General features: G+C 32.7%; 1 protein-coding gene and 1 long non-coding RNA gene across 2 annotated transcripts; one reads left to right on the forward strand and one right to left on the reverse strand.

The window, feature by feature from the left end:
• Positions 1-753: 753 nt before the first annotated feature.
• On the forward strand, positions 754-2053 carry LOC147933305 (uncharacterized). Its single transcript, XM_087477591.1, has 3 exons — positions 754-1047; positions 1154-1543; positions 1627-2053. The coding sequence occupies exons 1-3, from the start codon at positions 844-846 to the stop codon at positions 1903-1905; spliced, it is 873 nt and encodes a 290-aa protein (XP_087333717.1). The 5' UTR covers positions 754-843; the 3' UTR covers positions 1906-2053.
• Positions 2054-3463: 1410 nt separating this feature from the next.
• Positions 3464-4564, reverse strand: LOC147933306 (uncharacterized). The gene is made up of 3 exons (XR_015574351.1): positions 4054-4564; positions 3801-3904; positions 3464-3658 (listed from the first exon to the last, which is right to left on the reverse strand). It is a non-coding gene; the product is annotated as an uncharacterized LOC147933306 (long non-coding RNA).
• Between the last annotated feature and the right edge of the window lie 12723 nt (positions 4565-17287).

Here is a 17287-nt window from a genome sequence, read left to right on the forward strand (position 1 = left end):
ATTGCCACATTGTTACATTGTGGCAATTCAAAGGATGGATTAAAAGCTAGAAAGGACCTCGAAACTCTTGGTATCAGGAAATATTTGCATCCAAAAGATCACGGTAAAAGGACACTACTTCCCGCAGGTCCTTGGTCTTTGTCAAAGTCAGAAAAGAAAATATTCTGTAAGTGGCTCTTTGATTATAAAGGTCCGGATGGCTATTGCTCTAACATATCTACTTGTGTATCATTAGACGAGTGTAAAGTGATGGGACTCAAATCTCATGATTACCACGTCTTGGTACAACAACTGCTACCAGTAGCTCTTAGAGGTTTACTACCTAAGGGTCCTAGAATAGCCATTTTCCGCCTGTGCGCATTCTTCAACGTTTTGTGCCAAAGAGTTATTGATATGGATCAACTCTAAGTAATGGAAACAGAAATTGTGGAGACTCTATGCATGTTTCCAGATGAAAAACAAGTATGTGACTCAAATGCAACAGACCCATATTCAGTTGCAGCAGCAGGTCAATGAATTACAAGATGCTCTTGCGAAACTGAATAGTACTGTAAGTCTGCAAATACATATCATTGGATTAATGGTCTAAGAAAATGGTAACTAATTACATTCCTTCTCATTTTCCAGCGTCAATTTTCGGAAGTTGGTGAACATTCAGCGCCAAGAGTAAGTGTTAATATATAATGAGTTTTGCTGAGGTTGCTCACTGAATGGCTAACAGATTCTAACTATTATTTACATTTGTAGAGTGTAAACCAAATACCGCAACCTAAGTGCATTCTATATGATTGGTCTGGCTCTAAATTTAAAGTAGCCGAGGGTTGTATTCTGTCTTTTGATCACATGGACTTCGTCAACAATGTACCATTGGGCCCTAATTCAGTGAAGGTGTTGGTTGAGACGGCTTTTCAAGATGATGCATTTCTTTGGAGACCTGCGGCAAATATGTTTAGTATTGGTCAAGCTGTAGGAGAAACTATTGCGTGGCCTCAGGATTGTGTTGAGGCAATTGAGCAGGAGTTAGGACCAGAAGACATTCCGCCTAAGGTAATGTTTTCTTAATCTGATTGATTGTACTTAGGATTTGATCTCTACGTTTTAGTGTTCTTAAATCTAGTAATATTTTCTATATTGGAATAATTTTGTTTAACAGAGCCCAAATATAACTTCCACTAACAAGTGCAAACTTCTACATTGGCTATCAAATGATGATAAACCTGTTGCTGAAGGCCGTTGGCAGACTCGTGATCCCAAAGCTTTGGTGAATGGCCTTCCTCTTGGACCAAATACCATTAAAGTTTTTGTCGATGCGGTTAATGAACCTGACACATTTCTTTGGCGGCCAACAGAAGAACTCTCAAATCTTCATGACTCTTTGAAGTCGTTTGTAGCATGGCCATTCAACAGAGTTTTAATCGAAGATTTAAGTACAGAGGCACCAGCTACAGCATCTCCTCGCATGCAGTCACAAGGACTCACTCCAGCAGCTCCTGTGAAGAGTTCAAAACCACTTACACAATCTCCTTCAAGTTCATCTCAGCAGGTAAATTTCAACGTTTTTTTACTTATTAAATATGTTAGCACTGATGCCTTTGGTGAACCTTGAATATTATTTATACTATGCAGCACACTTCTCCGAAACGGATTGTCAAGGAGGATCAGAAGTGCAGACTGCTGGACATTACCGGTCAGAATAGGGTTGTTGCAGAAGGACGCTGGTCTTCAAACAACCCAGAGCAGTTAGTGCATTTTGTTCCCTTGGGTCATAATGCAGTTCGTGTGTGGATTGATGTAGTCAAGGTTCCTGATGCGAAGGTTTGGAGGCCTAATTCTGCTATTGAGTGTATGGAGGATGCTATTGGTACCACTATAGCATGGCCTGAAGAAAAAGTTGTGATCATTTGATGTCGACTAAAGAACCTTATGATTTTCTACTTTCGTTGTTCTGGCAAATGCATGAGACTTGTGTTCTTTGTTTGGGATTTATGGGATTGGATCGTATCATGACAATGTTTGATATTTTCTATTCTAGAATACAATTTCAGCTTTATCACAGGTTACTTTCAAATTGTAACTTTATTTGAATATGCTGCATAAAAAACGGTTAATAGTAATCAGAAACCAAACAAAATAGCAGGCAGATGAAGTCATTGTATACAACTTAGTAGCACATAATAAGAGCTACAACTCAGATACAAATAGCTCAACACTGATGCTAAGATAACTAATCAAATGGCATTAACATAGAGCTACTAAAAATTAAATCATAGCAACAACAGATAGCTACGTTTACCGTACATATAGCATACAAAAAGTACTATTATATACTTAAATATTGCACTATATATGTGTTATTAGAAATTATAATATAGCACACGGCATATGCTATTACAGGATACCCTACGATAGCAGAAGCCCAGAAACGCTATCGTATATAGCCACCCTATTATAGCGTCTCATATTATAGCGTTCTTGAAAACGCTATAATAACCATATCATAGCGTTAATCGTATGCTATCAATACCCATATTTGTTGTAGTGATTGTTTTAGTTACCGCATAATCAATTTAATTTGGTCTTTTTGTTAATTAATTAAGATAAATTATATTTATTTACATTTTTGTTTTTGGGAAAGAACTGATAAGTAGTCTAAAAGGAAAATTGTAAGACCTTACTTAATATAATTACTTTGATAGATAATTTAATTGTGTACTATATATTAAATTTCCTTAACAAGTAATCCATTTTCAATAATACTCTTATCTATATACAAAATAACCTAAAATTTCAAATCTAAACTCCAAACTTCCAATACTAAACATATCATCTCTCCATCACTCTTGAATTAACTTGCCTCAACTTTATTGTTTCATGAATGATTTCGTAAATAAAACATTTGACTTTTATAAATTTTAATACTATGGAGTATTGATCTACCATTTTTCCATTGCTTGCTTTTTTACGACTGACTTTACCTCGTATAATTAACTTTTATTTTGCTCGGTCCAAACGTTTGAAGTGCCTTTAATATGTCTCCATCTTCATAGATAGTGATTCTCCACAATCTAGCCTGGCCAATATTGTAATATGAAACAAAATCCTTTTCATCCAACAAAATGAAAATGTTGCCACAAATCATAAAAAATCTGACCTTCTTTCCATTTATCATTAAAAATTTTAAACAATACATTAATTTAAAAATTATATGGGACTGTACTAAATGGTTATGTTAGACAATACTCCCTCTGTTCCATTAATCCATATTTTAGGATTTTCACACATATTAAGAAAACATATTAAAAACTGATTTTAATTGCAATATTTTTATTTTGTGATTAACAAATTTCTACAAATGTCAACCAATAATATTCAGTTTTTTTTTAAGTTTACAATTTGTCATTAATTAGTTATTAAAAATATATAGGAAAACTAAAAATTGTTCTTTTTGTGCAACTTTTTCTCTCTAGAAATTGGATTAATAAGGAATGGATGGAGTAGATTTTAGTGCGGAAAGCATATTGTGACTATTAAAATATACCTATTATTTGATGGCCTTAAAACATAATATAAATTTGTGGTTAAAGGTTCTTTAGTCTGCTTGTCCTCCAGAACTGATTTGGTCCCTCTCTTGATAATATGTTTAAACAAACACATAAACCTAAAAATAAAGTCATTTAACTAATCCTCAGAAAAGTTGAAACAATGTCTACATATAAAAAAACCAAGAGTAAATTTCGATTAAAAAGTAAATAAAAGAATTCAGACTAAAATTAAGTTAATCAATTTTTATAAGAATCTACCTTCTTGTATCTTGAGAAGACTTTAGCCGAACCTTTAATATCCATTGATTCCATTCCATGGCTTATGTATAATACAGTTCTGCTAGCTCCACTAAGCTATAAATCTACAAAAATAAAAATAATAAATAATATATCAAATTGTAATTTGGCCGTTAACAAATTTGGTTAAGAAAATGGGAAACAAAATTTTGATTAAAAAGTAAATAAAGGAATTCAGATTAAAATTTAGTTGATCAATTTTTTAAGAATCTACCTTTTTGTATCTTGAGAAGACTTTAGCTGAGCCTTTAATATTCATTGATTCCATTCCATGACTTCTATATAATACAGTTATGCTAGCTTCACTAAGCTATAAATCTACAAAAATAAAAATAATAAATAACATATCAAATTGTAATTTGGTCGTTAACAAATTTGGTTAAGAAAATGGGAAACAAAATTATTCTACAATTTGTACCTTGACAATTTGTAACTATTTTACCAAAAATAAAATGAGTATACATAACTATAAAAGTTGGAAAAGACATGGACATGTTTTTCACTCTTCTTCTCATCTGTGAAACACATAACACATGAAATATATCATGACTATAGAGAAAAAGAGTAAATATATCTTAATTAATTATAAGGACCCCTTGCTATACATCAAAGCTCTCTTTGGATCATCGAGGATTGAAGAAGAGTACCATCATAATCAAGAAACATGATGATCTGTTTTCCTCTTGGCACATCTCTTTTTAATGAATAGTGAAAACAATTTGTGACCCCCACTACATGATATTAAATATAAAATTCAATATATTTTCCATATAAGAAATAATCAAACTTAATGATTTAATTAATGCTATTTTAAATATGTCACTTACAATTGTCTAATGAAATAAATAGATAGAAAATCAGGAAAAGTCAACATATATGAAAATCTTATTTTATATATATGATTTGAACATGATAACAATTCTGAAATGCTCTTGACAAATCGATTATATGTTGATATGTATATTGATATGAAAGGAAAAGCTATTATTTATAATTAATGAGGTTCAATTACTAAGAGTGTAGAGAGATATGATATTATTGTGTAATTTATATGTTATTATATTATTTGTCATAATTTAATAGGATTTTAGGGGAGCTGACTAATTTTATTGCCTATTCAATTAATGAAAGAAAACATTATGTGATTTTAAAATCTGTAATAATTGAGGTTTATAAAATTACATAAAGGCATAATCATAATCAAGTATTTAAACTATTTCATTTCTCATCCAAGATATGATTTTTAATATGATATTTTCTTTTATTATAAAATAGTGTGTGTTTTTCACTTTAAAGGATGAAAGACAAATTTAATAAAATGTAAGACAAATGTGTAAAGTGTACCAACTGGATAAGAAAAGTATGATTATTTGGAATTAAGATTGATAGAATTTTGTTTAAAAAAATAATAAAAAATAAAATAGAAATAAAGGATGACAGGTGTCTCTATAAGAAAATGCCAAATGTCACAATCTATACTAATAAAAGTATAAAAGTAGAAGCTATAAGCTCCTAAAACTGTCTACATGAGATTTAAAACAACTAATAGGGATTAGACATGTCATTAATAAACATTTTTTAAAATTTCCAGGATTTTGTATATTCAGATTTCTTTTAATAACCAATCGGGATCAGACATCTCAATATTTAACATTTTTGAAATTATGTAAAATTTTTATATCAAAATACTTATAAATAAGTGAATGTACAACGTCCCACATTGGCTAACCATTATAAATAAAACTAATATGCTTTCAACTATAAATGAGCAGGAAGCTTGATTACAGTCCAAATTTTAAAATTTAAAAAGTTTAAAATTTTATAATTATTCAGATTTTTTTTTAATCCAATCGGGATCAGACATCTCAATATTTAACATTTTTAAAATTATCTAAAATTTCTATATCAAAATACTTATAAATAAGTGAATGTAGAACGTCCCACAAAGGCTAGAAATGTTTTAGACAATGGCTGAGAACCATTATAAATAAGACTAATATGCTAACTATGAATGAGCAGGAAGCTTGATTTACCAGCCGTCCAAATTTTAAAGTTTAAAATATTATAATTATTTATACTAATAAGTTGGAGCTATAAGCTCCTTATGACGTCTACATAGGGTTTTAAACAACCTATCGGGATTCGACATGTCACTGATTAACATATTTAAAATTTATAAGTTTTTTTCTATATTAAAATTATTAAAACGACCAATCAAAATCAAATATCTCGATATTTAACATTTTTGAAATTATGTAAAATTTTTATATTAAAAAACTTATAAATAAGTGTATGTACAACATCCTACATTGGCTATAAAATTTTTAGACAATGGCTGAGAACCAATATAAATAAGACTAATATGCTTCCTACTACGAATGAGCAGCAAACTTGAAGGATTGACGTCGCAAGACCCTTGATTTGATGTTGTTTGAGTTAATTTTTGAGGTTTAAAGAAAAAGGATCGACGACGAACACACTTTTTATTAGCTATACATGTGTTCATATTACTCTCTCTGCAAGTAATTTGCAATTTTATAGTATTAAGATTTTGGTTCAAGAAGTTTCAATGCATGTGGATGATCAACAGGTCAATTAAAACATAATGTGTACTCCACCACGATCTAGTGGTATCGTTGTAACACTTCAGGATCGAATCCACATGGACCAAACAATTACACTATTAAATTATGTAGATTAAATATAGCTAAGACAAAAGAGGAAGTTTTGTGAATAAAGTAACTAATCAAAAACGGAAAGTAAATAAGTTGGTTCTAAATCAAAAAGGAAATATTGGGCGCAGGGAATCAGTTAGGGGACATGACCACGAAATTAGATGATAAATTGGGATAGCATTAAACACCGTTCTTGAACTCAAATCTCAAATGTAAAACTAACCTACTGTCGCATCATTAGCTGTCTATGCAAGGAATTGATAAAACTCTAAACCGTCGTTTGAATCTAAACAATCCTAGCAAGCAATAAGTTCAAGTTTGATTATGTTCACAAGGTGCCCCAACTTCAACTCTCGTTGGCTAAGGATCACCTTGCTCACCTATGTTCTTTTCAAGCAATTCAACAACACTTTTGATGCCTAGATGAATTAAACCTAAGATCTTAATCTAGGTGATCAGTCTAGCTTAAGCATTAAGAACAAAAATAGATGAAGAACTCAACAGATCAATCCCAAATCTAATAAATCTAGCATCAATAAATCATAAAAACCCTTTCTGAAACCCTAAATCCAACAGTGAAACTACTCAGCCATAGAGAAACAGAAACAGCAAATCAATGATGAAGATAACATAATTGAATTGCAAAAGAATAGAAAAATAGGGTTTAGAAATCTTCTCCAAAGTGTCAAGAAGGACTAGAGATCTTCTCCCTTTGCTCTCAATACAAAATAGTCTTAGAAAATAATGCTTATGTCTCTAGAGGCCGTGCCTCTAACTTAAATATCAAAAGAAAACCCTAAAAGTCGGTTTAAAACAAATAAGGAAAAGTTGCGTCGTGGACGGGAATGGTCGATCTCGAAAGGATCAGTCGATCCGGAACGTTTTTTTGCTCTCACTCCATCTGCCTTCTAGCTCGATCAGTCTTCAACCAATTGGCTCCAGATGCATGTTTTCATCCCCAAAACGCTCAGATTCCTTCCAAAGTCACCTAGGACCTGTAAAGACTCACAAAAGACTAAAAGGACTCTAAAAGCACACTTGGACCTAGGAAAAGACTCAAAACAATCCTAAAAACTATGGTCAAAACCTATAAAATACAGACACATCAATTCCCTCGGACTTGAATCTTTGCTTGTCCTCAAGCAAGAACAAACAAAAACTCAAGAACAGAGAAAATGTTTGAAAGTGGAAACTCACATATTCTTGGGAACTTCTTCTTTGCACTCTTCATCACATCAAACTGAGAACTACTTTTTGTACTCTGCCCATGATTAGGATCAACACTCCCTACTCTGAACTCCACAGCCTTAGAGAACCTTCATTCTCCCCATCGTTGTCTCTCTACATCAGATTAGTAAAAAGGTGCGGTCTTACCATGGGAGTATCGATCATTGAACTTTTGACTCCTTCAACCTCTTATCGCCCAAGACCTCCTTCATATGCTCCCTTTTCTCTCTCTCTTTTCTCACTTCCAAAGGATTGATTTCTCCCTAATTTTCTAGGGTATCATTTTATTTTATTTATCAATCCTTTGCTCTTTTCCTTTTGGGACACGTTTCCATGAATTCTGAAAGATGCACGGGTTTACACACACCCCTTGGCTCACTTCTTTATTACCTATATCCTCTTTTTTTTTTTTTTTTATTGAGTATTGAAGGGAAGAGAGAGAGGAAGCATACTTTGTGAGGAGATGCATGTCTTGTATTGCTTAAGGGAGGAGTCTTGTCCGATGTATACCAAGCCCAAAGGTAAGAAATTAAATCCGGTTAAGTCAAAGCTAGAGACAATTTCTGGTTCAACCTATTGTTCTCCTTGGCGAGTGTCTTTTGGGGCGTGTTGAGACTGCTCATGTTCATTCCAAGCTTCATTCCAAATCAGAGGTACAAAAGTAATCATAATAGTGTTAGATTAAAGCAGAAATTCCTAAAATAGATCATAGCTTCCCATTTTTTTTTTTTTAGACACGACAAACTGACTCAAATAAAAGAAAAAATCAAAAGAAACAACCAAAGAAAACGACATTAGTAACTTGGAGACATCCCTCCCCCGGACTTACTTCACACTGTCCTAGTGTGAAAGCAAAGCCAAGAAAAGAATGAATCCGACAAAGAAAATAAGAAAAATGAAAAAGAAAAAGAAAGGAAATGAAACAAAAACCGGTGATCTCGCATCTGGTGTTGGAGTGGTGTTGGCAAGGGTGGTGATGGAATCGACCAAACTCAGGGTGGAATCGACCGATCTGCAATATTATTGAACTTGGGGATACCCACAGCAAACCAACGGGATCGGTCGATCTTTAAGGAGGATCGATCGATCCGAAGCTCCTGGAACAAATAATTTCGCATCTTCTGCGTTTGGAACCTGTTCCTGAAAACACTTAACACCAGACGTGATTTCACCGTAATAAATCCTAAAAACAAAAACAAAATCCTAAGAAAAATAAAAATTAAAGGGTAAGCCAGCACAAACCCCATGGGTTGCCTCCCATAAGCGCTTGTTTAAGGTCTATAGCTTGATCGCTCAGCACAAAATGTTAATCATGTGTATCAAAAGGCTGAGCCAATGGACCTTTAGTCATTCTCTTGTTAATGCAATAAACAATATGTGTCAAGTAACACACAATTATCCATGCAAAACAATAAAATTCACATCTAGGAAGTTTACTACAAATGTAGCATATACTTTGAAATATTCCTTGATGGTTGGATGCTCATGAGGATCAAAATGCATTTAATGAAAAAATAAAGTCAATTTCAGGTTCAAACGAGGTTTTCACAAAATAATTAACTTCATCACCATTAATTTCATAAAACACAATATCCTCATTCATATAATCCACCTGAGGGTCTTTTGTTTCATGCAAAATTGTACCAATATCAAGAACACACCCTAGGTAAGATTCTTCAAGTAGAGAGCTAGATACATCAGGCATTGAAAACTCAAACTCAAGATCATGAACATTCAAAGCACAATGATATTCAATATCAAAACATATTTCATGATAATCCCTAGCAAGTTTTTCTGCTCTTAAGATATCTAGACGTTGAGACTCACATATCAAATCATAGCATTCATCAATGAGCAATGGAGTATCCAAACTAGAAGTCACATCTTCAATGCATGGCATGTGAATATCCTCAAAATCATGAATTTCAAGGGTGGAAACGCATGTACCTTCTATTTGGCTTGGTGGAACCCAATATATTACCTCTTTGCAAGCATGAGCTTCCCTAATCTCTGTGAAAGTGGGCTCCCTCCCTTCAAGTACTGCTCGATGTGAGATGAGATTCAACCGGATCATTGCTGCTAAGTTTCTCCTTATCGTTGTTGGATGCTCCATGTAAAGCTCATCCAACTTAACTTTTTGATCTGGTGTAAGAACACACTCATCGAACGGTGGCTCCACATAAGGCTCATCTAGAATGTCTTCATCAAATATGATCTCCTCTTCTTGTAGCCAATCATCGCAATCCATGGCCCCAAAAATATTTTTCACTTTTTTTTAATTATCTACAAAAAAAAAAAAAATAATTAGTAAAAACAAAAATAAATCTTAGACTATTTTCAATTCTAAAATCTCAAAGGCAATCGTTTTGGTCCCCGGCAACGGCGCCAAATTGATCAACAGGTCAATTAAAACCTAATGTGTACTCCACCACGATCTAGTGGTATCGTTGTAACACTTCAGGATCGAATCCACAGGGACCAAACAATTACACTATGAAATTATGTAGATTAAATATAGCTAAGACAAAAGAGGAAGTTTTGTGAATAAAGTAACTAATCAAAAACGGAAAGTAAATAAGTTGGTTCTAAATCAAAAAGGAAATATTGGGCGCAGGGAATCAGTTAGGGGACATGACCACGAAATTAGATAATAAATTGGGATAGCATTAAACACCGTTCTTGAACTCAAATCTCAAATGTAAAACTAACCTACTGTCGCAGCATTAGCTATCTATGCAAGGAATTGATAAAACTCTAAACCGTCGTTTGAATCTAAACAATCCTAGCAAGCAATAAGTTCAAGTTTGATTATGTTCACAAGGTGCCCCAACTTCAACTGTCGTTGGCTAAGGATAACCTTGCTCACCTATGTTCTTTTCAAGCAATTCAACAACACTTTTGATGCCTAGATGAATTAAACCTAAGATCTTAATCTAGGTGATCAGTCAAGCTTAAGCATTAAGAACAACAATAGATGAAGAACTCAACAGATCAATCCCAAATCTAACAAATCTAGCATCAATAAATCATAAAAACCCTTTCTGAAACCCTAAACCCAACAGTGAAACTACTCAGCCATAGAGAAACAGAAACAGCAAATCAATGATGAAGATAATATAATTGAATTACAAAAGAATAGAAAAATAGGGTTTAGAAATCTTCTCCAAAGTGTCAAGAAGGATTAGAGATCTTCTCCCTTTGCTCTCAATATAAAATAGTCTCAGAAAATAATGCTTATGTCTCTGGAGGCCGTGCCTCTAACTTAAATATCAAAATAAAACCCTAAAAGTCGGTTTAAAACAAATAAGGAAAAGTTGCGTCGTGGACGGGAATGGTCGATCTCGAAAGGATCAGTCGATCCGGAACGTTTTTTTGCTCTCACTCCATCTGCTTTCTAGCTCGATCAGTCTTCAACCAATTGGCTCCAGATGCATGTTTTCATCCCCAAAACGCTCAGATTCCTTCCAAAGTCACCTAGGACCTGTAAAGACTCACAAAAGACTAAAAGGACTCTAAAAGCACACTTGGACCTAGGAAAAAGACTCAAAACAATCCTAAAAACTATGGTCAAAACCTATAAAATACTGACACATCAGTGGATCTAAAACCGATTAAGTATACAGGTGAAAATATCAATAATTGAGTGCATGTGGTGACTATGCTGATCCATAAAATTTTATGAGAAAATAGGCAATGATTTTGATCTTGGAGTTTGATGGGTTAACAAGTTATTAAGTGGAAGAATGTGAGAAAGCAGATGAGTAAGAGGAAGAAGAAGAGTATAACGAAGAATCAGACAGTAAAAGTAATAATGACAATTATCATAAAAATTTGACAATAAAAATGACGAGAAAGAATATGAAAAGTAAGAAAACAATGGAAAAAAACATGATTTCGTAGATGGTGGCTGTCAATTAAATATGAGAAAACAAGATTAATTTATGATTCAAAAAGTGTTTCGTTTGTCTGGCCGTATATGCAAGGTCACCAGTTCGAATGTCCGATCCGCCTCTCCTGGACGTCCATTTAAATCCATGATTCTTTTGATCAGATTTGATTTTTTAGCACAACTGTTTTTTATATTTTTTTTAAAAATTTTGGTGCATCAGATATAAAAGTTTGGCTGTAATAGTAATTTTAATTTTTCTACAAGATAATATTTATAACTGTCATTAATCATATATAATTTTCACCAAAATATATCAAATAAACTCACACGTGAGTAAAAGTTAGACTAAACCTTCTCGTATATTCTCACAAAAAAAGAAAGAAAAAAAAAGTTATATATTATATATCTCTTTTTTTGTTTCTCGCCTCTCATCATCCTCCCACACTAATTTTAGAGAGCCCTAAAATTTTGAAGAAATCAACAATGGTTAGTGAAAAACTCTAGCTTGATTTTTGAAGCTATATATATTTTCGTTATTTTTCTTCTGTCAGCTATTTCATTCAATATTGTTTGATTCGTATTTATTAGCCTCTTTTGTCTCCACTGATGAAAATATTAGCAATTTGTTATAGGTTTGATAAGATTCTTGGAAAGTCTCACAAGGCCAAGAGATTCGTTTTCATGATTAATCTAGTATTTCTTGGTTAACTATACGAATCTATCTGTTTGTTTCTTTGGTGTTTCTGTTTTGTTTTAATGAGTCTATAGTTGCTTAACATGGTCATCTAATCATCTTGGATTGATAAGGATAGAAACCAGTTAGTTCTAGATTCTTTTAAAGTATATAGACTACTAACCTAGGTGCAAAGAAAGATTAACTTTTAAGAAAGGCTCTTTTGAGGACTTAACGACGTATCAAGCGGAACAAGACACAATTTGTTGTAACTATCTCATGATCCCGATTAAGTTCAAAGAGAGTTCTAGTCTTGTCTTACTCTTTTTGTTTTCATTAAAAACAGATGATATGATATAAAGAGAGTTGCTTCCAACAGAATCAGTATTGTATTATATTAGTTACTAAATCTTTAAAAGTGTTGCAGTTCAACAAGAATTGATTATTTCAAATCTAAACAGAAAGAAGAAAAACATCTCTTAAAATTCCCTAAGAACATTGGATCCGTACACCAAACAGCATAGTTGTTCTCCTCTGTTTTGGTTTCTTCATCTTTTAACTTAGAGCTCACGATTTTTTCTGTTTTCATTATTCCTTCCTCTCAACTATCATGAACCGTTATGTTTACTTCCTCAGGAACCATGAAAAAAATCTCTTAAAATTCCAAACAGCATAGTTGTTCTCCTCTGATTTGGGTTCTTCATCTTCTAACTTTGAGCTAAAGAAATGATGAAGATAATATAATTGAATTACAAAAGAATAGAAAAATAGGGTTTAGAAATCTTCTCCAAAGTGTCAAGAAGGATTAGAGATCTTCTCCCTTTGCTCTCAATATAAAATAGTCTCAGAAAATAATGCTTATGTCTCTGGAGGCCGTGCCTCTAACTTAAATATCAAAATAAAACCCTAAAAGTCGGTTTAAAACAAATAAGGAAAAGTTGCGTCGTGGACGGGAATGGTCGATCTCGAAAGGATCAGTCGATCCGGAACGTTTTTTTGCTCTCACTCCATCTGCTTTCTAGCTCGATCAGTCTTCAACCAATTGGCTCCAGATGCATGTTTTCATCCCCAAAACGCTCAGATTCCTTCCAAAGTCACCTAGGACCTGTAAAGACTCACAAAAGACTAAAAGGACTCTAAAAGCACACTTGGACCTAGGAAAAAGACTCAAAACAATCCTAAAAACTATGGTCAAAACCTATAAAATACTGACACATCAGTGGATCTAAAACCGATTAAGTATACAGGTGAAAATATCAATAATTGAGTGCATGTGGTGACTATGCTGATCCATAAAATTTTATGAGAAAATAGGCAATGATTTTGATCTTGGAGTTTGATGGGTTAACAAGTTATTAAGTGGAAGAATGTGAGAAAGCAGATGAGTAAGAGGAAGAAGAAGAGTATAACGAAGAATCAGACAGTAAAAGTAATAATGACAATTATCATAAAAATTTGACAATAAAAATGACGAGAAAGAATATGAAAAGTAAGAAAACAATGGAAAAAAACATGATTTCGTAGATGGTGGCTGTCAATTAAATATGAGAAAACAAGATTAATTTATGATTCAAAAAGTGTTTCGTTTGTCTGGCCGTATATGCAAGGTCACCAGTTCGAATGTCCGATCCGCCTCTCCTGGACGTCCATTTAAATCCATGATTCTTTTGATCAGATTTGATTTTTTAGCACAACTGTTTTTTATATTTTTTTTAAAAATTTTGGTGCATCAGATATAAAAGTTTGGCTGTAATAGTAATTTTAATTTTTCTACAAGATAATATTTATAACTGTCATTAATCATATATAATTTTCACCAAAATATATCAAATAAACTCACACGTGAGTAAAAGTTAGACTAAACCTTCTCGTATATTCTCACAAAAAAAGAAAGAAAAAAAAAGTTATATATTATATATCTCTTTTTTTGTTTCTCGCCTCTCATCATCCTCCCACACTAATTTTAGAGAGCCCTAAAATTTTGAAGAAATCAACAATGGTTAGTGAAAAACTCTAGCTTGATTTTTGAAGCTATATATATTTTCGTTATTTTTCTTCTGTCAGCTATTTCATTCAATATTGTTTGATTCGTATTTATTAGCCTCTTTTGTCTCCACTGATGAAAATATTAGCAATTTGTTATAGGTTTGATAAGATTCTTGGAAAGTCTCACAAGGCCAAGAGATTCGTTTTCATGATTAATCTAGTATTTCTTGGTTAACTATACGAATCTATCTGTTTGTTTCTTTGGTGTTTCTGTTTTGTTTTAATGAGTCTATAGTTGCTTAACATGGTCATCTAATCATCTTGGATTGATAAGGATAGAAACCAGTTAGTTCTAGATTCTTTTAAAGTATATAGACTACTAACCTAGGTGCAAAGAAAGATTAACTTTTAAGAAAGGCTCTTTTGAGGACTTAACGACGTATCAAGCGGAACAAGACACAATTTGTTGTAACTATCTCATGATCCCGATTAAGTTCAAAGAGAGTTCTAGTCTTGTCTTACTCTTTTTGTTTTCATTAAAAACAGATGATATGATATAAAGAGAGTTGCTTCCAACAGAATCAGTATTGTATTATATTAGTTACTAAATCTTTAAAAGTGTTGCAGTTCAACAAGAATTGATTATTTCAAATCTAAACAGAAAGAAGAAAAACATCTCTTAAAATTCCCTAAGAACATTGGATCCGTACACCAAACAGCATAGTTGTTCTCCTCTGTTTTGGTTTCTTCATCTTTTAACTTAGAGCTCACGATTTTTTCTGTTTTCATTATTCCTTCCTCTCAACTATCATGAACCGTTATGTTTACTTCCTCAGGAACCATGAAAAAAATCTCTTAAAATTCCAAACAGCATAGTTGTTCTCCTCTGATTTGGGTTCTTCATCTTCTAACTTTGAGCTAAAGAAATGATGAAGATAATATAATTGAATTACAAAAGAATAGAAAAATAGGGTTTAGAAATCTTCTCCAAAGTGTCAAGAAGGATTAGAGATCTTCTCCCTTTGCTCTCAATATAAAATAGTCTCAGAAAATAATGCTTATGTCTCTGGAGGCCGTGCCTCTAACTTAAATATCAAAATAAAACCCTAAAAGTCGGTTTAAAACAAATAAGGAAAAGTTGCGTCGTGGACGGGAATGGTCGATCTCGAAAGGATCAGTCGATCCGGAACGTTTTTTTGCTCTCACTCCATCTGCTTTCTAGCTCGATCAGTCTTCAACCAATTGGCTCCAGATGCATGTTTTCATCCCCAAAACGCTCAGATTCCTTCCAAAGTCACCTAGGACCTGTAAAGACTCACAAAAGACTAAAAGGACTCTAAAAGCACACTTGGACCTAGGAAAAAGACTCAAAACAATCCTAAAAACTATGGTCAAAACCTATAAAATACTGACACATCAGTGGATCTAAAACCGATTAAGTATACAGGTGAAAATATCAATAATTGAGTGCATGTGGTGACTATGCTGATCCATAAAATTTTATGAGAAAATAGGCAATGATTTTGATCTTGGAGTTTGATGGGTTAACAAGTTATTAAGTGGAAGAATGTGAGAAAGCAGATGAGTAAGAGGAAGAAGAAGAGTATAACGAAGAATCAGACAGTAAAAGTAATAATGACAATTATCATAAAAATTTGACAATAAAAATGACGAGAAAGAATATGAAAAGTAAGAAAACAATGGAAAAAAACATGATTTCGTAGATGGTGGCTGTCAATTAAATATGAGAAAACAAGATTAATTTATGATTCAAAAAGTGTTTCGTTTGTCTGGCCGTATATGCAAGGTCACCAGTTCGAATGTCCGATCCGCCTCTCCTGGACGTCCATTTAAATCCATGATTCTTTTGATCAGATTTGATTTTTTAGCACAACTGTTTTTTATATTTTTTTAAAAAATTTTGGTGCATCAGATATAAAAGTTTGGCTGTAATAGTAATTTTAATTTTTCTACAAGATAATATTTATAACTGTCATTAATCATATATAATTTTCACCAAAATATATCAAATAAACTCACACGTGAGTAAAAGTTAGACTAAACCTTCTCGTATATTCTCACAAAAAAAGAAAGAAAAAAAAAGTTATATATTATATATCTCTTTTTTTGTTTCTCGCCTCTCATCATCCTCCCACACTAATTTTAGAGAGCCCTAAAATTTTGAAGAAATCAACAATGGTTAGTGAAAAACTCTAGCTTGATTTTTGAAGCTATATATATTTTCGTTATTTTTCTTCTGTCAGCTATTTCATTCAATATTGTTTGATTCGTATTTATTAGCCTCTTTTGTCTCCACTGATGAAAATATTAGCAATTTGTTATAGGTTTGATAAGATTCTTGGAAAGTCTCACAAGGCCAAGAGATTCGTTTTCATGATTAATCTAGTATTTCTTGGTTAACTATACGAATCTATCTGTTTGTTTCTTTGGTGTTTCTGTTTTGTTTTAATGAGTCTATAGTTGCTTAACATGGTCATCTAATCATCTTGGATTGATAAGGATAGAAACCAGTTAGTTCTAGATTCTTTTAAAGTATATAGACTACTAACCTAGGTGCAAAGAAAGATTAACTTTTAAGAAAGGCTCTTTTGAGGACTTAACGACGTATCAAGCGGAACAAGACACAATTTGTTGTAACTATCTCATGATCCCGATTAAGTTCAAAGAGAGTTCTAGTCTTGTCTTACTCTTTTTGTTTTCATTAAAAACAGATGATATGATATAAAGAGAGTTGCTTCCAACAGAATCAGTATTGTATTATATTAGTTACTAAATCTTTAAAAGTGTTGCAGTTCAACAAGAATTGATTATTTCAAATCTAAACAGAAAGAAGAAAAACATCTCTTAAAATTCCCTAAGAACATTGGATCCGTACACCAAACAGCATAGTTGTTCTCCTCTGTTTTGGTTTCTTCATCTTTTAACTTAGAGCTCACGATTTTTTCTGTTTTCATTATTCCTTCCTCTCAACTATCAT

Source organism: Camelina sativa, chromosome 12 (assembly GCF_030686135.1).
Source record: "Camelina sativa cultivar CO46 ecotype springtype chromosome 12, ASM3068613v1".
Taxonomy (NCBI): Eukaryota; Viridiplantae; Streptophyta; class Magnoliopsida; order Brassicales; family Brassicaceae; genus Camelina; species Camelina sativa.

Coding starts and splice junctions, on each gene's coding strand:
- LOC147933305 (XM_087477591.1), top strand. CDS start 844: ATGGACTTCGTCAACAATGTACCATTGGGCCCTAATTCAGTGAAGGTG. Junction 1,048..1,153: donor CAGAAGACATTCCGCCTAAG/GTAATGTTTTCT, acceptor TTTGTTTAACAG/AGCCCAAATATAACTTCCAC. Junction 1,544..1,626: donor CTTCAAGTTCATCTCAGCAG/GTAAATTTCAAC, acceptor TATACTATGCAG/CACACTTCTCCGAAACGGAT.